Genomic DNA, 27,732 nt, shown 5'->3' with positions numbered 1-27,732 from the left:
AAGGGAGGGAGAGAGGCACAGTATGAGGAAAAGGGGGGGAGAGAGGCACAGTATGAGGAAAAAGGGGGGAGAGAAAGGCACGGTATGATGAAATGATGAAAAGGGGGGGCAGCAGAAAGGCACCGAGTGATGGAGGGGGGGGGGCAGGATGGCACAGTGATGAGAGGGGGCAATTTAAGATGGGGTGGTTTGATGGCTACTGAATGTGGATGCGAGTTTGACTAGAATGAGGTCTCTTTATTAAATGTGCCTATGAATTATTTAATGGCAGTGATGGTTGCGGGAAATAGGTATATTTCTGAAATGTAAATACTATTAATTTATTGCTGGGGCTGTTTGTAGGGAGGGAAATAGGTTTATTTATTAAATGTGAATACTATTACTTTAATGTTGGAGCTGGAGTAAGGCCTAATTATTAATCGTAGGTGCTATTGATTTAATGGCGTGGCTACTTGGAATTTCCTAAATGTACCCATTATTTTTTCCAAATAGGGCCCCCAACATTCCAGGATCCAGACAAGCAGCAACTAAAGAAACCAGCAGCCACAGGTGGTTAAAGTGAAAAGAACAGGTAGGAGAGAGCAGGACAGTCTGCGAAATGTTGTAATTCTAGTGGGCCAATTCCAATTATTGGTGACCGTTCAATGGTGTACACAACAGTGCACATTTTTTTTTTCTGTAGGAGGGTGGCCTGGTCACGCCCGATGATGCCACGCCCACAATTGTAGGAACACAACCATTCCATATTTTGCAAAATTCTTTTACATTCTCGACTATAAGGGGGGGCCCTGAATTCCTCTTGGCAACCCTGATTGGCACGCCTAGGTTTGCCTAATGGACGTGCTGGCCCTTGCCACCATGTGGTTTTGCAAGTTAAGGTAGGTAGATTGAGCCAGCACCACCTTCTTAACTCACATGACTCATTGAGAGAATACAGTGGTATAAAATAAATGTAGAAATCTCCTTACAAATCTACATGTAAACAATAAAATCTTATCGCTTTACAGATGTACCGAATGGTTCACTTGTCTTTAAACTTTAAGCGCAGAAACTTCAGTCAACAACAAAAACTTTATTGCACCAAATTTCGAGGTTGTCATATTTTTGTGCAAAAACAAAGTGAAGAAACCTTCTTGCACACGTATGGTGAAATATCGTGTTACAAGTACCAGCTTTGTGTGATGTGACATGAGTGAACTTTGACTAGTACTGCACATCAATGGTTTTAATGATTTCCTCTCGGCTAAGACGTGTTTATTTACCGATGATTAGTCTGTATTATTTGGAAATGCGGTTAGAGGCTCAGAACAGTTTGTTCCATATTTTAAAGCCCCGGTCCATGGCAGTTTACATTAACATTGGAATAATTAAGTGACTTTGGTGGGAATATGCTCATGGCTTGTTACACTGTTTACACAATCGTTAGCATTTGAGATCATTAGCTAATATGACAAATAGGTTTTAAACTGCCTTCAACAATCGCGCTCCACATAACCCCTTTCAAAGATGGAATTGTTGAGTTCCAAGTGCATATTTCAAGCAGCTTTTATAAAATGATAATAATAATTTTTCAAACAAATATACTAAACATGTGTCTAAGCAATGAGGAAACTTGCAAACTTTCCTGAGCTCAGAGCCATATGCACGCCAGAATGTTAGATCCTTAATTTAAACAAAATATTTCAAACTATTCTAATTTATTTAAAAAAAAAAAGTGTTTCCCTCCTTACATTAAAATCAGCTGTTCAAAGTGTTTTTAGCACCAGTGCAAGAAACGATCAGATTTTGTTCTAACAGTATATATATATAATATATAGTATCATATCTCCAGATCATATAAAAGACCATAAGCCGGGCTTACGGGAAATGGCAAGAGCGGCAGGATGTCGCAGAGCTTACCGGGGCGCCCCACGAGCCCGCCTGCGCAGTAAAAATATATATCTCCATAACGGGCAATGTGCCTCCTTATGCTCTGAGCCCCAACTCTAAACAGAGCGGGTATTGGAATATGCAGTGTCTGGGGTAGTAGCACATATGTCAAATCAGGGTGGGGGGGTGGTGGGCAGCTGGAAATCCCAACACAGGTCCTGGTTGGAAGAACTATTTTCCAGAAAGTGGTAGAAACAGGGGCGGAACATAGCAAAATTTGGGTAGTGGCCTGACGATACCACTATTGCCTCCCAGGCTATTTGGAGAGCAGAGCCCTTACCTCTGGGCTCTGCAGCACTTCCCTCGTAAGGGTCTGCAGACTGATGCTCCTACATGCCAGCACACAGTTAGGGGGGGCACCACTGTTAAAAAATAGACACTGAATGAGTGTCACTCATCAATGTTGTGGTCATCCCTAAACTCTGCCACCCTAGGCGATCGCTTAGGTTCACCTAGCGGTAATGCCAACCCACACTGTATCCAATGGGCAGAACAGAACTGGCTTATGTTCTATCTAAGAGCAATAAAACAAAAGGCATAAACAGTGCAGACAGGATATAGGGGAGCAGGCAAGAAAGGGGCAAGAAGGAGGCATGGGAGGACAGGAAGTGTGTACAGACTGAAGAGAAGACAAACCTCTTGGAGAGCTCCCTGACTGATAAGACTGCCCAAACGTGTTTGGAAAAATTGTATATATGAAACGTGCGGTAAATGTTGTGTGTTGGGGAGATGATAGTATCCCAGACTGAGGCTTTCCACCAGTGCCCCTGACCTATCCCACGAGTCAGACTACTTCTACTGTATTCTAAGAAATTTAAAGAGAAAATGTCCATATTATTTGAGGTCTTAATATAACTTAATCATGTGACCATGTAACATTCAGTATGTATTTTTACTGTTCCAATACTTTCCTTGTTGAACTGGAAGACTACAAATGCTGGTTCTGGTCTGTTCTACTCTATGAACTTGATGAAACTGTACTAATATTACATTTTATATATATATATATATATATATATATATATATATATATATATTTATATATGTGACTGAATCACGTATAATTAACTTATGGCATACATTTATTTAAAGGAAATAGCACAGGGCTATAAATTGCCAATGCACTTATTTTTAATACTGTGTATATTTCGAGATAGGAAATCGTTATTTCTGAGACCAGGGTAGAAAATGTGTTTTTTTTCTGTTTAGCCTTTCTAGAGGAAATGCATTATGTCTGATGTTTATATCTGATACAATGAGCCTTTGTTTACAAAGCCTTTGGTGTATTTTGATGTGGGGAAGTCTTTTTTTTTTTTTTTTTTTTGTTCTGTGGGAATGTGTATTCAGCGACTGTCTGAAGAAGGTATTCATGTCAGTGATACATTTTGACTTGCTAGTATGTATCCTGCCTCTGAAATAAGACGCAGGATATCACAGCAAGGTTTTTAAGAATTTATTAGCTAAGTGTAAATATTATTGGCTTTGCAATGCATATAAATCCATGTTTGTGTAAACAGGTTATATCCTGATGCTAAAAATAGCCTGTGTCTGAACTGTATAAAAGGCACTAGCTTGTATTGGAAACTTGTTCTTCTGATTTCAATATCTGACCTGATCACTGGTACCTTTAACCAGTGAGAGCAAATAAACATCTTGCTTCAAAGACTTGCTTGGAAACATCTTCAATATTGCTGTATTTCTGTGACCTGCAGATTAGATCCTAATTCTAATCTGTTGTCCGGCTGTCTCTGAGGTTTGGACCCAAGCTTTTCCAGTACCACCTCTCTGCCTGCTACCCATGCAGCCCTGGTCAGTGTGAAAGGCCAGGTGGGATCCATCCACAGCTTCCCTGATACATAGTAAGAGGTCAGGAGTACCAGCCCAGGTACACCAGCAACGAGATACGCTAGCAGCGCCAGTTGCCCAGAAGAAACCCCGTACAGGATGCTGGCGAGGAGTCCAGTGGTGGCAGCACATGTAAGCCCCTCCCACTGCGGCAAGAGGGCGCATTTGAGCCAACAAAAGGGAACGGTGGCAAAGTAAGCCCAGCGGGTTCCCAGTAACAGCAGACAGGGTGGAATAGGCAAATATATATATATATATATATATATATATATATATATATATATACACACACACACACACACATATTTGAAGGATGGAGGTGCCTGCTTACAACGAACAAAAAACATTCATTTTTCACAACATTCTGTATATCGGATGAGAAGTTAGAAACCACAACAACTTTTTCGCTGCCAAAGCTGTAAATCCCACTGTTATAGTCATACATGTAACATGTACCCAAAATGACCACGCTTACATAATAAAGGGCCCTCTTGTATGATACAGTCACCACTTTGCTTCCACTTTGAGACGTGAGAACATGCCTGTGTTATGAAGCCCTGGCCACGAGTCATGTTTTTCTAGGAACATCAAGGGCGGAAAGATTTTTTTTTTTTTACTGTATTTGAAATTAAACATTGCTGAGCAACGTGCGAGCCTCCAGCTTGACACTGTGCAGACACTCGCAGCCCTTAGCAATGTATCTTTCCCGAGAGCCCCTGGTCGTTCCACAGAACGTTTAGATAGATTTTAATTATAATTTCACAGAGCATGTTTGTTTGATTTTGTCATCTACTTACTTAATTGCTTATTTGATCACAATTTCCTGGTTTATCAGTTACTTTTGCGGCAAACATGGGCGTTGGGTTAATTCACTTCAACTGCTAATGGATCTCAGGCTGCTTACGGTGAATTTGAACTAACTGAAGAGCTATAGTAAATATATATAACTAAACATATAAAATAAAGGCCCAGTTTGATCATATCTAGAATTTTTCTGTGTTGTTCATTGTCCTCTGTAGGTTTCTGCAAATGGTTGGCTTTTAGTCACCGACTAAAATTCTACATGGATGGCTGTAATAATAGCGACACCTAGAGGATACAAATCAGTATTACACAACATTATACAGCGAGAATAGAACTGAAAAGCAGAGTAACAAATACAAGTAGTAATAGAAGAAGGGTAACATAAGTGAAGTCATATTATCATCAGGACTTGAAGGATGAGCGGTATGGAATATTATTGCAGCACGGTGACTTAGTGGTTAGCACTTCTGCCTCACAGCACTGGGGTCGAGAGTTCAATTCCCAACCATGGCCTTATCTGAGGAGTTTGAATGTTTTCCCCGTGTTTGCGTGGGTTTCCTCCGGGTGCTCCGGTTTCCACCCACACTCCAAAAACATACTGGTAGGTTAATTGGCTGCTAACAAATTGACCCTAATCTGTGTCTGTCTGTGTGCATCAGGGAATTTAAACTGTAAGCTCCAAAGGGGCAGGGACTGACGTGAACGAATTCTCTGTATAGCGCTGCAGAATTAGTGACGCTATATAAATAAATAGTGATGTTGATGGAGTGGAAGGAGATTGAGAGGAAGGGTTCATGGGGAGTGACCTGGTAGGTGCAGCTTCGAGAAGGGAGGCAGCCCAAACCACCATGTGGTTGGTCACCAGTTTGTGGCACTTCAGAAAGCCAACCATGGATATGTTACTTTAATGTACATCAAGAACATACGGCGTATAAGATGGACCCCTTCCTTCTCTGGTTAGTAGTGCTGCTACTTTCTATCATCAATGGATTTGGTCCTTTTGCCCCTCTCCTGTTATTCTATGATCTGGATTGCAGTGGCAAAGAGGAATCATTTATAAGACTACAAAGTGTGGGCCCTTATCATTTACTAACAGATATAAGCTGTTTATAATATTATACATGTTTTTAATCCATTTTAAAAATAAAAATGCACAGCACTATAATGTCCCTTTCATACTCCTTATATTCTTGAGGTTTATTTAACTACCTAATATCCATGGCTGACATTCCTGTACTTGGGATAGACCCTTGATGTCCTCAATCATGATCAGCTGATATTAAGCGAGACCTCTGATGCGAGCACAGGTAATCATTAGTGGTTACATAGTGTGCTATTTATTTCAAAATTCAGCACCTTTTATTGATCTTGGTACACAGACCGAGACCCCACAAAAGTGGATACAGAAGGTCTCCACACTCAATAGAAGAGGGAGCAAAATTGTTAGCATATTGCTTTTAATTCTCTACGTGGGTTATATAATTTGATTATATAAAAGGAGTTCAGTGACTGTGGCTTGATATAGAAGTATAACCTCACATTGCTTATTTATCCTCCTGTTTATACAACTCCAAATTCAATTACAAAATAACAACGGTTCTCTCCTATTTACTATCACTTTTTTTGGTGTTGTTTATAGAATATGGAGTTAATTTACTACCATTGTGATTACAGCTTAATCTACTTGCGGATAGTTGTCCTAAACAGAATAAACTTATGACCCACGATCATGGATAATAACACAACACTATTCAGTTCCCTGAATTGTGACCTAATCTTTTATTCCTTGTGATAAAAACTGAAATCTAGGCTTATCATTTACTCCCTTTCCTCAAAATAGTCCATGGTAGCCTTTTCAATGGGTAGAACAGTAGTAGTCATAATAAAGAGCCCAAATTCCGATAAGAGTTACAAGGACACATTTATCGCAATTGCTGTAATTTGCGACGTGGAGGAAGTCAGACTTCTTGAATAAGTGACATACAAGAATTCCGAGAAAGGAACATACCGGCAGTGAGATTTATGTCACTTCAAAGGGCAACAGTTACATTGCTGCTATTTAGGGGCAATGGGAAGATGCGCTGGCTGTATAATGTACAACCCTTGCTTTAGAAAAAGAAAGAAAAACATTATACCAGGTCCTCCCATTGCCCCCTTAATAGCAGCAATGAAACTTTCGTCCCTTTGAAGTGACATAAATCTCACTGCCGGTAACTTCCTCTCTCGGAATTCTCATCTCTCACTTTTTCAAGAAATCTGATTTCCTACATGTCAGGAATAATAGCAGTCACTATTAATGTGTTCTTGTAACGCTTGTCGGAATTTAGATGTTCGCACACTCGTACTCCACCCAGGTAGAATCCCTTCCCAGTTTAGGGAGAGTAAAGGTTAGAATTGACATCCCCCTCGGATGGGATATAAGGCAGCTCATCCCGTTCCCCTATGTATTTGAGTGATTTCCCAAGCTTCCTCTGAAAAATATAAAACTAACAAGCTTGGGTGGAAAATTGGGCTTGTATGGAGCATTTTTGAGAAAAAGGAATTAACCATTAGATTAAGCTGCATGTTTCCTCTTGAATTATCCATGGTACAACCCATTCCAATGGGATGTACCTAACCAATAAAGTAGAGAAGGCCACAGGAAAAGCCAAAAAAAACAATGAATTTATATAGTGGCTGTGTGGAGTCCTCTGCTGAGCCACTCTGTCAGTCTCTACATTGGTTGCCTCTATTTCAACAAATCCAATATAAAATTATTCTACTAACATACTAACATACAAGGCCGTCAACAAAATTGCACCGACATACATCTCCTCACTTGTCTCAAAATATCTCCCAACTCGACACTTCCGTTCTGCGTCTCTCTTCCACTCTCATCACATCCTCCCATTCTCGGTTACAGGACTTTTTTCGGGCTGCACCCACTTTGTGGCATTCCCTCCCTCACACAATAAGACTTTCCCCTAGTCTTCAAACCTTCACGCGTTCTCTGAAAACCCACCTCTTCAGACAAGCTTATAATATTCCTCAACCACCATCATAATATCCCCTATTACCACCCTCTACACAGCTAACACAAGACAACAACCCTCTGACCAACATTGGTACACACACAGCCCACTCAGTACTTTTACCTTTGCGTTCTAGCTGGTCCAGTGTGCAATATGATGTAGCACATGCCCTTGTATTTCTAACTCCCATTGTCCTATAGATTGTAAGCTTGCGAGCAGGGTTCTCTTACATCTCTGTCTGTATGTATTACCCAGTATTGTTTTATTAATGTTTGTTCCCAATTGTAAAGCGCTACAGAATTTGCTGGCACTATATAAATAAAAGATGATATCTCTCAAATCAGAGCAGGTTAATACATCCAGATAATAATGGCTAGCGAAAGTATGGATAGATGACCATACAGATGCTTTGCAAAGCTGTGTCGCTGTATGAGTCCTGCCCAAGATGTTGCTACGGCTCTTGAGGGACCTCATGATACCTGGCATCTTCCACCATTCCGGTTGTATGCCTGTACAATTACTTACCTGAACCATCTGGAAATGGTTTAAAAAGGGAGACCATAGAGCATGCAGTTCTCAAAGACACAATTGCCAGTTAACCAATTTTAGTATCATGCATAATAAAGAAACTGCAATGGTTAAAAAGGGTCAGACATCAAAGTGTTGAGAACTAAATAGAGGCCCCACAGAGCCACCAAATAGCTAATAGAAGGGTGGATCCTCTCCACTACTTTGCAGAAACAAAATAATCAAATCTTCTGAAGCCAACTTGGTATGGAAGAACACTCATTGCAAACACTTCTTGAGTGTAGCTAAGCAAGGCTCATTACTAAAGACAGTAAAAAACAAAGAGGAGCAGGGACCTTATATAACATCGGGGGTTGTTTTCTAACCTGTCTCTACCTAAGCTAGAAAACAATTCTACCCACTGTAATGGTTGCCATAGAGGATTGAAGAGGAAGAAAAAAAATTGTAGGATGTCTCAAATTCAGCAACTTACAAGATTTATAAAGACCTTTTACATTGTCCCACATTGAAAACTTAAATAAATTAGAACACTTGGGAATGAATACCATATTGGTTGAATGACAGTAGTTATCGTAAAACATTTTTGATCTAGGTAAACTAGGGGAATGGTCAATTGTGTCAGCAGTTTTAATGCTAAAAAATGCCAACTCATGCGCTTGAATTTCAAAAACTCAAACCCTGAATACAATATTAACGGTAATAAAATATCAAGTATTGAAATGGAAAGAAGGCACTATGTCAGGAGACAAAGTAGGCAATGTAGTAAAGCAACAGGGAAGCCAGCTGGTTGCACAGGGACAGGGTCACTAAAGAGGTAGTAATGCTACTGTAAAGGTCATTGGTCTGAACCCATCAGGAATACTGTGGTCAGTTCTGAAGGCCATCCCTTTGCAGAATGCCAAAAAAAAACCTGGAAGACTAGATGGGGCTGAACAATTCTAATCTACCAACAAATTCTGTTGCTTTTAATACACATATACATACTGTTACTACTGAGTGATGGTCACATTCTAGTGCTATGAATGGTAAGGCCTATACTTGTTCTATAAAAGCACCTAAAATGTCTGAGGTTTCAGAATTAGTAATTACTAATTAAAGATTCACGCTCGCATCCTCCACCATCTTCAGCTGAAGGCGAGAGAACCAGAGTTCCTCTATCTTAACAAAAATGTTCTTCTAAGGCGCTTATTTGGTACATAGCAATGTTTCTCTACCTCAATCATCTCCTTTTTGCTATATTAAACATCAGGCTTTAAATAACGGTGCTATTTTCACATACATTCAGTAATAAAAATGTGAACTTTTTCAGATGAGAAATGTTTTTACAGCAACATGCGATGAGTGCTGTTAAAATTTAATGAGTGAAAAGGGTGACTTATAGAGGGCACAGGCATTTCGAACACTGGATTTTAAACGAAATAAGACATCTGTGAACAAGAAACGGGATTTATGCAAGGAATGCCAGGATAATCTGCTTTATTTCACGTACATACTGCAATATAATTCAAACAAAACGTAAATGTTTTGTCACGCACAGCTCCATTCCTGGCCCTTCGTACATGGTATTTAGTTCCTACGAAATTATTTTTCTAAGATACCTGTCTTCTCCCCCTAAATCATTCACTAAGTTACATTCTTAAGCCTGTAAATGCAAGAGGTTTAATTCCCTGATCCCAGGCGCATGGTATATTGTACCACAAGTTTTTCCCTCTACAGAGGGCGGATAAGGTCTGGCGTTTTTTTGAAAAGAACAAGCCCACGCCAACACACTTAGCAATGTCCATCCCTACATCAGGAACTGAGGTAACATTTCCTGAAACATTCCCCCCATCTCCGGCTGCCAGCCCAAACACGACAAGGTATTTGTACATCACCTAGGAAAAACAGTGAGATTTCGATGATCTTACACAGAAGTTGTATGCCGGTATATTAGACTGCTGTGAAACAGGGAAAGCCTTTTCATGGAAGCAATCTTGTAACACCAAACACTGGACATTTTTCTTCCAGTTTCTAAATAAGCTCTGACAAGAAGGGTAAACAGCCCTTGTCCTGAATTTCCCAGCACAGGGTCCTGGAGGTGAAGGGGAAATTAATCTTTATTGTGGTGAACTCTACAATAAATTGTAACATTATGCATCGCAAAAAAAAATTGTTCACGGCTATGAAAACGTCAAGGATGATGAAACGTTACACAGAACGGCTGTAGACCCCGTATGACCTGGCGGCCGATGTTAAAAGGATCCCTCAACTTTTCCAAAGGCAAAACTCACGTGAAACCCACAAAGTGCCCGTTTTCCAAAACCAGTCAAGGTACTGGGAGTAGACATTTACAGTGTATATTTATTATCACAGAATGACCGTAAAGCATGGACAAGTACACGTTCCACTACGTATCTTTGGGTGCATATCAAAATGCAGTACTGAGTGCTAAATACGTAGTCTTAAATATTTAATTTTGGGATTGTATGGCTTAACCCTTTAGAGTAGTTTTAGTTCTTCCCGTCTAGATTTTTTTTTTTTTTAGCTTGGCAATGTTTTATGCACACACAAGGATTTGTATTTTGCTAGATTCTACCACTAAGGGAATAATGTTTTATAAGGGTAATCATTTGGATATATGTTGAAATACACCATTGGTGCGCAATATACAATTTTGCCCATGCTTATTGCACACAAGAATGGATACTAAAAGCAATGTTGCTTATTCCAAAGTATAGGAAATGTCACAAATATGCTTTAGTCAAACTACAACACATTTGCGGGTGCAGAAACTTCACTGCAACAGGCAACTTTGCTAGTTACTAGTAGATCCAGGTTACACTGGATCTGTTGGTACGGATCTATATGGGAGGAAAAAAAACAGAACTGGTTCCAGATATTTCAAAAACACAAGTAAAAAATACCAAATACCTGGAACTAATAACATGTATAAACCCGGATGGAATGTCTCAAAAAATGCCACCAAGTCTGGGGATAGTGTCACTCCCCTACATAGGAACTAAACACAGCAAAAAGTGACAGCGCGATTGATAGACATCCAGTGGGTAATATGGAACAAGGGATGTCCAATAAATCCTTAATTGGATATAAAATCTACAACGATTGCAAAAAACATGAAATTGTGTAAAATTAAAACATTTAATATATAAAATACATATAATCACCTGAAATAATCTGAAAAATAGTAAAACGGATAACAGATAATATGTAATCGATATCAGTAAATCTCATATTACCACATCGATAGTAGATCCCAATTGAGTGTCTCTTAGACCGTAAAATATTCCAATATCCAATATATGATGGTATTGTCCAGACTGCTGAGATGAATACCTGATAAATCTCCTAGGAACATATATCCTCCAGTAACAGTGCAAATCTCACATAGTAGGTATTAGCAAATACTTGCAGTTCTCGATGTCTACAAGGAGGAAAGTTCCAATTTCGGTCTCAGCGTCTCTGTATTCAGAAGGTCTCCGGAGCGAGGTGCGCACCTCTCAGATGTCCAGATGATTACACTGTAGCTTAAACTGTGTTCCACTTTGAAGCTCCATAGCCATGGCTATGAAAAAGTCCTTACTCAAAGGACGAAACGCGTCGCTACTTTATTATTGGATCATCTAGACCACGCAGAGTAGATCCTGTCTAATACATCCCGCAATTCAGACAGCTTATTCTTGTACTATACTTACCGAATAGCTCTGCGAGCTTCAAAGTGGAACACAATTCGAGCTACAGTGTAATCATCCGGACATCTGGGGTGCACACCTCACTCCGACGGAGACATTCTGAATACAGAGACGCTGTATTGTTACTATTTTTCAGATTATTTCTGGTGATTATATGTATTTTATATATTGAATGTTTTGATTGTACACAATTTCATGTTTTTTGCAATCGTTGTAGATTTTATATCCAATTAAGGATTTATTGGACATCCCTTGTCCCATATTACCCACTGGATGTCTCTCAATTGCGCTGTCATTTTTTTGCTGTTTGGTTCCAGATATTTAAAATAAAAATGTGGATTACAGCCTGTAGGGCTACCTGTGCCTGCCCCTTAATAAAATGTCAAGATATACGATTGACTGAAGAAAACACACACACATTTGAATACCAATAAATTTCATTTAATAAATATTTCATTTTTCAAAACATTTTTACATGCCTCGTCTTCCTTTCCATATGCAGTTCCATAACATAAGCAGACGTGAGGTTATGTTTGTACTGTATAGTTAGCGGCTGTGTAGCTGGCAGAGTCTTAACCCTGGGTACAAAGCATATACACATATCGATATAACGAATAGATAATGATGTGATTATAAGTTGTATAAAAGGAATGAATCCCAACTGCAATAAATCATGACAGACTACAGAATAAAACAATGTGTATAATGGATATTAAGGATTATTGCGGGGGGGGGAGGGGGACGACATGCTTGTATAGCATCAAAATTACATTTCGGTAAGCTTCCGATCTTAAACATTTTTTTTATGATCTCTCCACTTAATGGTCTTAAAAAAACTTTCTACTTTCAGTGGATCGCCCTACAAAAGTTTAATTTTTTTCCCCCCTAAGCTCACATTCTGCGACAATGCTTTCTATTTTCAGTAAGACAAAGTTTATTTTGGGGAGTAGTATCTCAATCAAATGCTGTAATAAAAGTTTCAAAGAGATGAAGAATTCAAGCTCACTGCAGACTTGTAAAAATCTTAGCGACTGATGTGCATAGGAGAAAATGGTCCCCCAGAAACACAGTTTTATCTCTCGCAACTAACTTCGATAGCAAAACTAATGAGTTCGTAAAACTAGTACCTCTTCTCCCCAATGCACATTTTAGGCTTAATGGTGATGTACAATTTAGACAAGTTGACAATTGCCTCCCCACCTTCACTGCAATCCACCCACTGCCAAAGCCCACTGGAGGACTCTAGCGCTTCAATACAGCTCTGTGGAACCTTGTTCATGGATCTCTAGAGAAACCACGAATGGCTGCAACTAAGATAAGCAAGAGCCATCTCCGTTCCATGTGACAAAAGCCGGGACCCGTGGCGGGAAATGGGGGCTGCCCCTTTATTTGCTATACAGCTGGGCATGCTGGATAGCACATCCGTAGTCAAAGTATGGAAACCCCTTTTGATTATATGTTTAACATATCAAATTCAGCGCTCCACAATTCCGAGGACTAATGGGATCATTCCTATTGATCTGAACGTATGCATCACTTTCCTGAGTCCTACATTAAATGGACAGGCTCTTACTGCTACATAGTTTGGTCCTTTCCTATTGTATTAGAATAGTCAGTAGCCTGGATCATGCCCTTGACTCCACACTCACTTTACAAGCCTTTGGAAGCTTAAACTGAATTTTGACGATGGTAAAACAAAATCTCCCCCACCGGTAGCTTGTCCAATCAGCATCCAGCTAACAACTTTGCAGTCAGTCATTTCTGTTTACTTTTTCCAGTCTCTGACCCAGGGAATTAATGGAATTATAGTTTATGCACCAATGAGATCCTGTAGCTCCTGGCCACAACTTTAAGGCCCAGGTGAAAGGCAGTTTTACATGAAAAATACCTTTACGTTACATTTTGAAGTGTATTAAGACACCTTGAAATCACAAGGACAAAATGATGGTTCGGTTTGTTCAAGACAATTAAATACTGCAATGGACATGCAAATATGTGGGGAGCAAAAACTGTTTAATTCTGGAAGCTCCATGGATTTGCTCCCCTAAGAATTATATACATTTGTAATAACGGGATTGTTGTTTAACATTTTTCTTTGTGGAGAATGATCAAACAATACATGCGGTAGAACGTATTCCACTATTAAGCAAAAATAAAGCAGAAATCCCCACTGTTGAATAGAGCTGAGCAGATTTCTACACAAGGAACGACTCTTGCTAGACTTGGCATGTGAGAAAGTTCAGACTCTAGGCTGACCTAGAAAACACCTTTGAAAGCTGCAGCAGAGCACGTTTCTGGAGGAGATGACACAGATACTAGTGAATGTAGGTATGATTGATGAGACTCGTCTTGCACAAAGCAAATACAAATCCAGACAATGGTGCAGAAAGAATAGTCATGTAACTCAGGTTAATTAAGAAGAAAAAAAAAAAAAAGAAAGAAAAAAGAAACCACCATAAGATTGCCATCAAGTTTCAAAAGCACATTCAGAAACAGGTCTATAGGTTTTTTTTTTGTGTGAAAGAAACCTGAGATTTATTGAATAAATTAAATACAATTGTATTTATGATGACATCCTACCACAAACAAAAAAAAAAAAAAGCCCAACGGCTCGGAAATTAGCATGAGGGGGAGGGGAACCGCCCAGATTCATAAGTTTTCTTGTAAACCAAAATTTAATGTTAATAAAAAGTTATAAGAAGCACCAATAAACTTTCAAATTAATGTTTTTATTGCTCCATCTCACCTAGAACAATTTTCCAACCTTTGTCCCTCTACCCATGGTGCAGGGCTTCAATAAAAAAAAATCCCTGCTTAGGCAAGACTTAATTCATAGCTGGTCAGTCAGGGTTTACAAAAGCAGCAGTGAGTAGCTGAAGGCCAGAGCGTTGCTTGAGCTTCTGATCAGACAGTCACCCTTCAGGTTTAAAAGGGCGAAGAGAATTTCAGCTAACCAATCATGGGTTTCCTGTGTCTATGTGGGACCAGCATTACTCCAGCAGAGTGTCTCAATGAATCCAAGCACAAAAGGAGGGAATGGAGTTTTGTTAATGTTTCTAAGGCCTTATGGCTTGAAAACAGTCCTTCATGTTATGTGAAGCAGGATCAAGCAAACTTATATTGAGTGAATTTGTGAAGTATATATTTGCCAAACCTCTACGTTCCCATAAGGTAATAGTAATGAACCTCTACCCCCACCCTACAAATGAACACAATAAATAAATGAAGTGAAGGTCCTTTTCAACGCTAGTAAAAACACAGCTTTATATGAGAACTATTTTTCTCAGACCATGTAAAAGATCATTAACCCATTAGCATTTATGGAATGTAATATTTAAAGTCAGTTGTAGAAGCAGCCTTTGTGTTGTCTGAACCAATATAGATGAACATACAGCCTATCAATTCACTAGGAGCTCTCTCTCATGCCCTTAATATAGTTCCTAGTAGATTGATTGGTAGAATAATGGTTTAAAATGGCGGCTTCTACTATGCGTACGTGACGGGAGACTTTTAATATATTATTAAACTGTCCTTTTAATCAGACGAGTTGCACATAATTTAAGTCAATGGTCCTCCCATGTCCGACATGGATTTATGAGACATTAAATTTTCATCAAGACAAGTATTTATCATGTTTCCTTATTGTCACTGGGGTCTACGGCCGATCATTCGTTTTACCTCAGAACAAAAAGCATTTTAGCGCCCAGCGATGAGAATATAAATGAGGCAGAATGCCTTATGTTCTACTGAATATTCATAGGAAAATAAACCTCACTTATAAATCAGAGAATATTTTCTCTGTAGCATAAATACATTTTTCATATACATAGAAATACTGTCAATCAAAATACTGGAAAAAAAGTGAAGCATTGCATAATAAATGGATTTAAAAATGGAACTTTGAGGGAATAATCTTTTGTACTTTGAAGCGGCACCCAGCACTTTTTGAAATTAAATTAAAAAAACCAAAAAAACAATATTACTAGAAAAAAATACATTAGACATTTTCTTCCAGGTAATGAGACTTATGAATGTCTAGATACCTGATAATCATGTATATGCATGCAGATTGAACTAATCAGATAGGCCCAAGTTTACATATTTTTATTTGGGTGGCGGGAGCCCCTCTTTCAGAGAACGGTTGAAATCAATATAATGTGATTTTAAGTCTTCAGAACTAGGAGGTACAGGGTGCAAACCTGTGATCTATGCTACGACTATTGGTCAGCTGCAGTAACTCGGACTAAAAGAAAAACAAAAATGAAATGTGTATCATTTAGAAAGAAACTAAACTGCAACAATGAAACCTACACAGCCGGGAACAATTGGTATACAAGAGAGTGGTTTTCTGGGTCTGTGGATACAAATGACAATGTGCAAAGATAACAGTCCTGTTCCTGTTGGTGGAGCCATCTCCCAAGGTTGGTCCTAAGTTATTTCTCTGAACTCTTTCTCGGCCTGCAGAAACTGGACATGTTTTCATTCAGTGCGTAAATTCTGCGGGAGAATTCCTCAAACTCTCCCAGAACCTGCTCGTCGCACTCCACAGCTACAGCGTGGTCCACTGGAATGCAGTTGAACGCCTCTAACTGATCCCCTGAGGTGAAGTCCGATGCCTCGGTGCCAAGAATCTCCTCTGCCTGCTCCACGGCGCAGTGCAGAGTGCTACTTTGGGAGGGATGCACATTACAGGGAAGTCCTTCACTAGCAAACTCCATGCTTTCATTCTGCAATAAAGTTCCATTCAGTGCACAGGAGGAGTCAGAAAACTGCTCAGCCTGGCTACGCTCATGGCTATCCGTTGTCACTATACTATCACCGTTAAGGCTCTCGCATAAATCTTTGCAAATATTTCCTTTCGACATATCTATGCTGGCATCCAGCGAAGAGGCAAATTGCCCTATTTCACCTGGCGTTGCAGTAACCAAAATTGTGATGGGATCCGCAACTGCCGCTTTGTAGCTGGGAGGTGGGGTCGTGTATTGCACTCCCTCGTTCTCAGAACTTGTGCGCTTCCGTCGCTCCTTTTCTGGGGTCGGAGTCCGACTAGAAAAGCCAATGTCCTGGCTCCCGAACACGGAGCTGGCTGGCCTCTTTGGAACTGGGATTGCACTTGAAGTTTCGTGTCGATCACTGGTGGAGAAAAGTGTGGGGGGGGGATTATTGGTTTGCAGAAATACATTTCAAGTAATATGTTATGCAAAGAATTTAAAATTAAAACAATTAAAGAATGATCAGTTAAATAAAATGTTATAATGTAACGGTTTGCTGGATGCTACAATGGACAATCAATTTATAACAATGTAGTGTTAGAGAGGTTGAAAACCTTTCTGACAACAAATTTTTGGTTTGTACATGTCTACAGAGCTTTAGCTCTCTGACCTCCTTCTGTTCTATTTCCCCTGGATCCCACACACAAACGCTCTGTGGATACAATCAATTCCAATGTCCCAGGAGGGGGAAAAAAGTAAATCAGTGAATTTAGCAAAAATTACAGAAGGGTATGAAGTGTATGAAGGTGAAAACCCCTAAAATAAATTTGTAAATAAAGTTTTCTGTCAATCAATTTAAAAGTAAAACTGCACATTATACATTCTCAACTTGGTGGCCAAATTATATAAAAACAGAGAATACTTGCTTGTAATTACCAAGCAATGAAAGTCTTAGTACATTCATTTTATTGTAGCTTTACTTTCCTTCATACAAATCTTTATTTGACCCTTTGAGATAAATCATATTTGTAATTCTTCCTACTTCGTTTCCTCTATTATTTTTTTAGAATTTCCAGGAATGAAATCCTGGTCCCCAGCCTTGTCTTCCTTAATGAGGCTGGTCTTGCAGGTCTGCAATATGTACAGATGAGTTTTTCTGTGAGTGGAACGCAGGCACACAGATCAGCTGCTGCAATTCTGCTTCCATGAATGTTCCATCCACGGACTAGACTAGAACTGATCAAATCTAGTAAGTGTTCATTGTCTGGAATCTATCCAAAACTCACAGCTAAACAGCCTGGCATGAACAAGCCTCTGTCAAAATGCTTTCATCGTTTATGGTTTCAATCTACAATCATTTTTTGGCAACAATGTATGACATCACTGCAGTGAAAACTATAAATGATCGTGTTTAATTTGGGTTCCGGCCATGTGAAATGTTGCACACTACCCCAAGCCAACGCCAGGTCACTTCAACTAAGAAAGTTACAATCACATCTAGCCTTTGTGCCGTCTGTATTATAAAGGACAAAAATAAAAAATAAAGATATCATTTTGACAAGAGCGACTAAGTGCGAGCAGAAGATGACAGATATGGCTGCAGTGACAGTACTGCTCTGTTGACAAAATAATGGCTTACAGAGCAACCCTCATTCATGTCTATGGAGTCTGCTTGTCGTACCCATTGACTTCAAAGACTAGTTCCATTATAACCGTGCTGAGGATTACGTCAACGCAACAGCATGTCTGGAATGTTCCTTTGTCTTGTCAGCTTGTACCATAAAAGGTTACACATCACAAAACAGTGTCTGGACAAACATGTAAAACTAGGAAGCTGGATAGACTGCGCCGTGTTTCAGCAGCTATAGAATGAAGAGCTCACTGAAAGCTGCAGGTTTGTGTAAATACCACGTCTGTCATGATATCTATTGGAAGTGACGAGATGTCCCACGCAGTTATATACAGATAAAGCACTGACATGGATACAGTATTCCAGTGCGATAAGATGGTACAAAAGCCTTAGAATTACTATACCATAAGGTACATTAATAGCTAATATCGGAAACACAGATATCTATGTGGTAGTTTTACTACCATAGTGAGAATAGTTATTCATCATACATTTATATAGCTTCACAAACTTCTACATTTTTAATGGGATAAGTTGTATGCATTTACAAGAAGGAAAATTATAAATAACTCAGTCAGGTTTAAGAATTTAATTGGACAGCCAGTTTACAGGGTTGTATCTTTGAAGGGTTAAATCACAAACAAATGTAGGTGTTTCATATAACACAGCTACCCAATAATTTGGAAAAAAATGCATTATTCAAGTGTAAATATGGAGGTTCCTAAAAATAAAGCTCCCGTTTGTGAGATATCTAATTATATATAAAGTAAAAGGTTATCCAGTAACTGTAAGAATCATTAGTCCGATTGACCATCTCCGATAGGAAAACAGGATATCACAGCTGTACCCAGAGCCCACACAACACTTACCATCTGACCAGCAGACCATACTCCATGAAGGACTTGAGGTTTGGGAGGGTTTGTCGTAAATCCGGGGTCCCCAATGAATGTTGATATCTTAACTGGAAGAGAAAGGAGAAATTGTATGTATAGAAGATTGTCAAATGACCCTTCAGAAGCATGTATTTCACCCCATGCAATCAGAGCGAGCTGCTCACTCTCTAAATTTCGTCCAGAGTGGAAAAAAAATTAGAAAATGTAAGTTATTGTTAGAGAATAGGTCCCCCTCCCACAGTACAAAATCACAGAGCTGGTGGAATGGGAAAATACTTTCTTCGGCACATGGATCTCTGTGGAGCCAATCAAGAGCTACACTAACAATGTCTTGCTGCTATTACCACACAATACACAACAGGAAACAACTGTACTGCTGGTGTGTTTAGGTGTAGCGCAGTTTTGTTGCACAAAATGGTTAATCTGTTTACACAGGCAGATCTGGGAGCAACAATAGAAACAGGCATTACAGTGCACAGATTATAGGGACAAGTAACATCTTTTGCTGATGTTCTACTACAAAGCTACTCTAAGTATGAGTGAATTGTTAGATGTTGGCTCAAGTAACAGTTATATATTCCTCCCCTAATCGGAATTGATAGGATCGTTAGAGAACGTTGGTAGGAGATAACTGCAAACCAGCCTGTGTGTGCACGCAATATTCTACCAAGGGTGGACGATAATTTGGCCATTGGTGCAGTCACTCAGGCTAAGGAGCAGCGTCTGTCTATGGCCAGATTAACGCCAAAAGGGTCATCTCACCTTCAGGCTACTATTATTCTGTACTACCGCTTCCTGGGCTGTTAAATCAATGCAATGCTTTCACTTTCTGTGGTTTCAACAAAACACTTATCCAGATAGTTATTTTACTCTTGGAAACCCAAACTGCTCTGAACATCTGATAGTTGTATCCACAGCGAGGAATATTGTTGTATTTATGGGTAATTTAAGTGGGGGGAAAACACAAAAAAAACTAATTGGTGTCACAATTTAGGCAACAGGTCCATTTTGGCAAGTAGGCGCTCATGTATTTAAATACATAAATGGTTTAGCCACCGCTCTGGAATTTTCATTTGGTGTCCGGTCTTGCCAAACCATTTCCCTGAAAGATCGCATTCATATGGAACCGATAAACTGTTCTGAGGTATGAAATATTTATTAGCAGTTCTAGGATACAGATTAAGAAATCACACACAAGTTTTATTGAATATCTTGTGTCATTTGGGTGGTATGTAATAAGTAACCAATGAAAGATATATGACGTTTATGAATATAAATCAGTTTTCAAACTCCAAAAACAGCATATTAAACGTGTCCTGAAACCAATTACTCTGCAGAACAAAGTCTCATGAATTTTAATTAAACATATGTTTTACAGGCCTTTCAGTGCATTCATGAACACTGGTACCAGAGATGACAGAGTGATCTCCCTGTTCTTCTCCATGATGCTTATTTCATGTGACACGGGTCTGTGAAGTGCATGAAATCACCTAAACAAATAAGAAATGCAGGCCGAGGGGATATGGCGAGGGGATATGGCCAAGGGGATATGGCCAAGGGGATATGGCCAAGGGGATATGGCCAAGGGGATATGGCCAAGGGGATATGGCAAGGGGATAGGCCGAGGGGATAGGCCGAGGGTAGGGGATTAGGGTTAAGGTAGCTCTACATGCTGATTGCATCTTTTTTTCTTTTTAATACTGTGGAGTAAAATCAAACTCAAATCCAATATAGATACCTGTGCTCCAGGATTCATGATTCATATAACCACCCCCACCCGCAAGGTGTATACATGAGAAAGCATTATGTAACAGATTTTCATTATAACATGTCAATTTGAAGTTAAGACATGTCAACTCCTATAATCTGCTTATATTCATATCCTCCCATTATCTGCAATCACTGAACACACAACTTATTTGAGCATAAAATAAAGCTGTTAACAGTATAATCATTTAAATAAATATTCATTTTCAAATATATTTTAGCTACATCAAGATGCTTTCAATGCGTACTGTACATACAATGTGCTCTAATAGTACTCTTAGTTGCATACAGTTCAGGGACAGCTACTGACGAGCATGCGTGTAACTTTTAAAATCATAGACTACTCCGTGTCAGTCATCACGCATCACCAGTTAGGCCGCGCGGGCCACTTAAGCCGGGCGGACGGCCGCGCGGGCCACTTAAGCCGGGCGGACATGAGTTTCATACAATTGCACTCATCGTTTTTCTATATGACCTTTATTGTATTTAGCATAAATTACAGGGTAGCGCCTAGGAGCCTGAACATGGAAGACCCTGTAGCAGCAACTTAAGAAAGGAGGCAGAAAAGGTTGAAAATCTTATTATTATGAATGTGTATTCCAGAAAGGACTCTCCTTAATGTATAGATTAATGCAAAATAAATAGCAAAGTTTCTTCCTTTAAAATGTCTTAATTGTAATAACTTCTATTCTGCTTTTTTTTTTAAAAAAAAATATATTCTTGAACAAGGTCAATTGTATCAGATTCATTAATTTTCAATAAGCAACGAACACTAAGCATTTACTGAGAGAAAGGAAATGATTTACAAAGCAAACAAAAACAAACATTTGTTTTTCCACGAGAGGGTGTTAACACAAATAAAACCACTACCAATTGCTTTTTGTTCCATTAATCATCTAGCCCAGTTCATAATTTATTTTGTTATGATTCAGAGTTGTAGACTAGTCCAACAACATTAGGGTCTTGTAGGCATGTGTGAGAGCCCAATGGAGACTAACAAATCCCAGCCATCAAGCCCTCCAACCAGAGATAAGGGATTGGACAAGCATGTGTACGTAGTTACCAGCAGCCTGTGTATAACACTACCCCCCCAAGGCTACAGCAGCAAACCCGCTGGAAACAAAAGACGACAAGTAATAAAAACAAGGTTACGAGTGACACAAAAAAACAAAAAGGCAAAGACAGTTTAATTAGCACAATTTTTTAGCTCATGTTAAGTATTTTGCAGACTTTCAAAAGTGTGTAGTAGACGAAAATGACAGGATTTAAAAATAAATGGCTTTGACCCATGCCATGAAGACTCGGCCAAGGAATTCTCATTTATGTGTAATAATCTAATGTGTCAGGAATTGCTTTTCTTCTGTGAAGATAAATGAGTTGCACGCTGGACATCAAGAGCAGAAAGAGAAGGACTTGGCATAATGTATGCTTTGTAAACAATGGATCTGTGAAAAGGCTGCAAATGGCTTGAACCATTCATTAAAAAATGGTTCTCGGAGACACAAAGTACAGAATATATCTAGAAACCAGAAGGAACAGAGAGATATTGTTCTTGGCACGGAAGTAATCACGTGGATAGGAGGATATCAAAACTGCCAGAGCCTGGGAAGTCACACAGGATGTCTCTATCCAATGAGGGAAGATGGATCTAGAATTGACTTTAGACAAGGACATTTGTTTGGCAATGTTCATCTCCAATATGCTGTGCTATATAATGTTTTGGGTATTTTTGGCTTACCAAGCATCTAACGTAGAATGATTACAACACTGTCATGTAAAACCTTTCCTAGTGACTTATTTTTAAGATGTCAGTGGCATCTGCATACAAATATATAGGAAGGGACAGGATTAGCAATACCCAAATAGTGAGAAGAAAAAATAAAGACAAATCACAAACTTTGGAAGGATAGGAAAGAGAATTCAGCACCACAAAACTCTGGAGCGTGTGAGACAGACTGTATAACAAATCATACAAAACATACATAAAACACATGAGAATAGGTTGATAAAAGAGGTACAGATGTTGGACAGAATGTAGAGAGGGCCTTGTTCATGAGCTTACAGTCTAATCGGGTAACACAGACAATAGAAGATAAAGGAAATTGGGACTGTAGCTGTCAGAACATCCAGGGAGTGGTACCTGGCGGGGGAGGAGAGGCGATAGTAAAGAGATAGGTTCTTAGGGGCATATTCAATTAGCTTTCCGGTCCGCGGGATCGCTCTGGAACAGCAGCGAAACTTAATCCACGTTACCGCAATAACGTGGATTTTCGTTCGCAGCCCATAGGGTTGCGTACGAAAATCCGCGTTAATGCAGTACCGCATTAACGGCAATAGTGCGCAGGATTCGCGGTAATGCGCGTTACAGCGAACCGGAAAGCTAATTGAATATGCCCCTTAGAGTTTGTTTTTAAAATGAAGGGTTTAAGAGAGTCTGGTCAGGAAGGGTAGGGAGTTGGATAAGTGGGGAACAGCACAAGAGAAGTCTTCTAGGCAGAAATGAAAGGAGAGGCGCAGTTCAGAGTATAAAAGAATGTGGGGTGTTCTGGCGATGAGGTCAGAGATGTACAAGGGGTAGGTGTTGGTGAGGGCTTTGAAGGTAAGGGCGAGTATCTTGAAATGGATTCTGGGGGTAATGGAGAGCCAGTGTATGGATTAACAGAACATTGCATTGAACTACATTAATTCATCATCCACTCAAAGGTAAGCATTATTTGAGGTTTTAAAAAGACAAAGAACATTTTAAATTGCAATGACTGGTTCAATTTGATATCCAACATGGACAGATAAGAGTAGAAATTCCATTCAGAGGAGAAAATCGGGTCAATGAGATAAGCAGCTAATAGAAAACAGTGCTAGCAATCCTCCATGTTAATAGCTTGTCTAACAGCTAATACATGAACTGTCTATTCTTGGACAAACTTAAAGGACCTCAAAACCTAATATTCAAGTTGACTTCTATAAGAAGGGGGCACAGTAGACATCCCGTCAGTAACCCTTGTGCATCATATTCATGTCATCATGCAAGCAGTATAGGAAGAGTGCTTTTAGTGGAGATTTAGTTGTTTTATTACTTTTTTTAGGTTGCTGAGACATTAAAATGAAAAGTACTTTCCAAACAAAGTAACCACAAAGTCATAGAAGGGATAAACTGAATGGATTATAGGTTCCATCAGAGTGATAATATTACAATATGTAGAAACCTTTCTAGACAGTATTATAGCTGAGAGCGTAAGACTGCCAGGAACATATGTCTTTCAAGCTCTGAAACGAAGGAATAAAATACACTATAGAATTTATACAGTGCATTAGAGCTGGCAGCTTGTGTTTATGAGACATCTAGATGATGACAAGTAAGTGCTGCCAACGTTTAGGAAGACGGTCCATTTTATTGCTTTCTTTTAACAACAAATAGTCCCTATTCTTAGAGCTAATAAAAAGTTATGGAGGACATGAGGATGAAACGTGCATTAATCTGTCTCATTTAATGCATGACTTTCACTTGTATCAAATTTAAGTTTGATCTAAATATTGCGACATAGAACAATTCTTTCAAAGACTGGGCTATACCTATGTAAGCTGCATGAATGGATTACATTTCAGATTACGATCTCAGAGTACTACTTAATTGCCATGGTATAAGACCCTGTTTTGTCCCCCCCTTCCATGCAATGAACTAGTTTATTAGGAAAATATCAGCTGTTTTAAGTTTTCACAGCACTTTTTACACATTGGTGGATATAAACTCCAAACCTATATTCCGTATAAATGCCTAATACACATACCAACAGGGATGAAAGTATAAATTATTACTACTAGGAATCTACAGTGTCTCTGATATGGCTAGAAATGCCATCATTTCTCTAACCCATAATCTCTTCATCTGCTGCCAGAGCTCTGTATGGTCACTAAATTGTGATAACCCTTTTAAAACACAATAGTCGGAGGTGCGACCTAGTGTGAGGTCACTGTGGTTGGGGTATGACAGCATTGGGGGCGTGGAGAAGAAAATAAATCGCTGTCAGACACAACCTGAGTTTGCTCATAGACCGCACAAAGGGATAACACGAACATTTGTGCATATTACTTTTTTAGGGGGTACAAGTAACAATTTTTGAGGACACCGCCCCTTTAATAGCTTTTAACTTCGTTTTTAAAGGAAGTATTCAAAGAAAAATGTAATAGGAATAAAGACATTTGGGCTTTATAGCAACAGGTTGTAAAGGCTCCAGGTACCGCATATTGATAAAATACACACACACAGACATAGGGCTTTGACAAGGAAGACGGCCTCACCTAAATATTTAAAAATAATGAGAAGAGCTTGTTCCATTTATATATATATATGACAACTGAAATTAGACACAAGTGTGAAAAATAGAATAGGGAATCTATTCATGCGAGTTGCTGAGCTGTGTCTCAACCATGAATGTGAAACAGAATATTTACTATACGTGGTGGGGGGGCTTTATTACCTAAATATCTTCAAACAGACCATTTACTTTTACAGCCCAGCAGCTCCCAAGGACGCCAACACTATATAGACAATATTGTGCATTTCAGTTTTCTTTAGGGAGAAATTGAAAGTGACTATTTCTCAGCAAAAATACAATTCTGGCAAATATATTTGCATTTTGCTAAAAAGTCAAGAGCGCATGTCCCTACATATATAATACACCAAGCACATCGGATAGGATTGTATAACAGAACAGAGCAGACGATCTAGTTGTTTTGGAGCTGAAAGGTCTAAGATAGAGGCCGGGAGGGGATGCTGGGACTTAATAGTTCCACAGCAGCCAGATACCTAGTTTACCCAAGCCTCTCAACGGGGCCTACCAAAAGACTAGTGGATATTAGTACAGACCCGAGCAGATCTCAGAAACCAGTGACAGAGTTATGTTCTGTGTAATGGGAAAATCGTTCGCTTTCCCTCAACAGCACAGTAAGAGGTCATAAGAGCTAGAGTAGTCTTCAGTAATCTGTGCTCTCATGTTGTTGTGGAACTACAAGTCCCACCATAATCTGACAGCCGTTGGACAGCGACAGGTCGTGTCTCTCTGCTACAGAGGTTAGTCGGATAATACGACTAGTCTTTTAAAGGGCTTCACAAGATAATTTGGTTGATGTTTTAGTGAAGTGTAATGAAGACAGAACTGGATTTTTAGAAAACATTCCACCTCCACAGATTCAAGGACAGATGGACAGGTTACCCCTCAGCTACACCCATTACCATTCCAATGAAAGGTAAATGAATAGTCAACTGTCTGATAATGAGAGGTGGAAAATGTATAAGAGGAAAAAAGTTTTAAAGTATCAGATTGTGTTAAGAGAAACAGTCCAATGTAAACAGCATCAGTCGCATTCAGGAGGAAGATACATGGATGACTATTTAACAATCGTCTATATATAAGGATGTGCAGTAAATAATCACCAAGTAATTTAGTCCTGAGCCTTCATTGTCATTTTATAGGCTGCAAAACAATTAGCCCAATGTAAAAATATTTGAATTAAATGAATTTGTGACGGGGATACTGAATTGCTGTTCACATTGAAAAGCTTACCAAATACATGACTATTCACATACAATTACTGTAAGAGGTACTGCACCAAGTCTTGTTTATTTTCCTTTGGTATTTACCCAGGTAAAACATAAACAGCTAAATAATATTCCTCTTGCAGGGCTTTAAGTTATCTAGAGAGCCACTGTTGTGGTCTCTGTCCCCTCATCTCCTCCCTATCCCTTCTATCCACACGTGACATTCCTCTCACAATGCAGCCAGTGCAGGACATGGGTCACTATAGATGAAGCAGGAACATCATGATTTGTTTTAGTCATGCTTCTACCATTACACTGTATTCATCTGGCTTCAGCCTGGACAGCCCATGTGAATAACATGCTGGCGTTATGGACCACAGAATGATTTGTATCAGGCGATACCAACCAATAAAATGATGACAAAATGAAAGCCAAGATTATCATTACTAAGCAGACAAACCTGAGCAATGTTCTTGTTGAGAAGGTAGACTCCATAGTCAAATTGTAGCTTTTCGCCTCCTTTGGGGTACAATGGAAACCTGGAAAGAAAATGAATAAACTAACTTAACAGATTAATGTTCGACATGAACAAAGGCTATCACTGTAGAAGACTGCGCCTTGTCTTGTAGGCGGGATTGAGAGATGGTTACCAAAGACAAGACTTCTCCCGTGCTGCTCCCCACTTTTGGAATTCCCTACCACGCTCAATCACTTTCCCACAGCCTTCACATCTTTAGATGCTCTTTGAAAACCCATCTCTTTATTAAAGCTTACCTTATCCCCGATATTACTCGCACTAATAAACCCGCACAACAGCCCCAATCTCCACTGTGACCCTCGCTCCTGTTTCAGCTGTGCCCTCTTCCACTTAGTATGGTAAGCTCTCTAATGAGCAGGGTCCTCCATACCCTTTGGTTTAATGTCTGCATTTATTTAATCTACCTTGTATGTCCCTGTTTTATGTATGTCATGTTATCCCTACTGTACTGTACTGCAGAGCACTGTGGCGCCTTACAAATCTACAATAATAACATAAAGTCATTAAATTCACAGGTACATCCGTAATACAAAAAGCACCTTATAATATTCACAAATGGGACTGAAATTTCTTACACTGACAGCAACTAAACTATGTCCCCCGAGACTGTCCTCACTAACATGACCAATGATCTGCTCACAGCGACGTCTGAGGGTCACTTCATACATACTCATCTTCCTCCTGCTGGTTTCCAAACCAGAACCATCTTCTTCTGCACTCTTCACTCCCGTGTCCCTTAGGGCACTGTACTCTCCCGATTCACCAACTACATTTCTGAACGATCCTTCAGTTTCTAGTTTTGACACACGGTTCATTGCTCAAGTTATTATCTTTTATTTGTAAGGCACCA

At 39.4% G+C, this 27,732-nt stretch overlaps 1 protein-coding gene across 1 annotated transcript in view; it reads right to left on the bottom strand.

The window, feature by feature from the left end:
• Positions 1-12,231: 12,231 nt before the first annotated feature.
• UVRAG (UV radiation resistance associated) overlaps positions 12,232-27,732 on the bottom strand; it is a 52,196-nt gene continuing 36,695 nt past the window's right edge. The window contains exons 13-15 of the mRNA XM_075198560.1: positions 26,805-26,883; positions 19,018-19,109; positions 12,232-16,939 (exon numbers count right to left, since the gene is read on the bottom strand). Coding sequence (XP_075054661.1) covers positions 16,240-16,939; positions 19,018-19,109; positions 26,805-26,883 — 871 coding nt within the window. The 3' untranslated portion in view covers positions 12,232-16,239. The remainder of the gene's footprint in view (positions 16,940-19,017; positions 19,110-26,804; positions 26,884-27,732) is intronic.

This window comes from Mixophyes fleayi, chromosome 2 (genome assembly GCF_038048845.1).
Source record: "Mixophyes fleayi isolate aMixFle1 chromosome 2, aMixFle1.hap1, whole genome shotgun sequence".
In the NCBI taxonomy this organism is placed as follows: domain Eukaryota; kingdom Metazoa; phylum Chordata; class Amphibia; order Anura; family Limnodynastidae; genus Mixophyes; species Mixophyes fleayi.
Note: the sequence above shows the minus strand (reverse complement) of the source record. Positions and strands in the feature narration are given on the sequence as shown.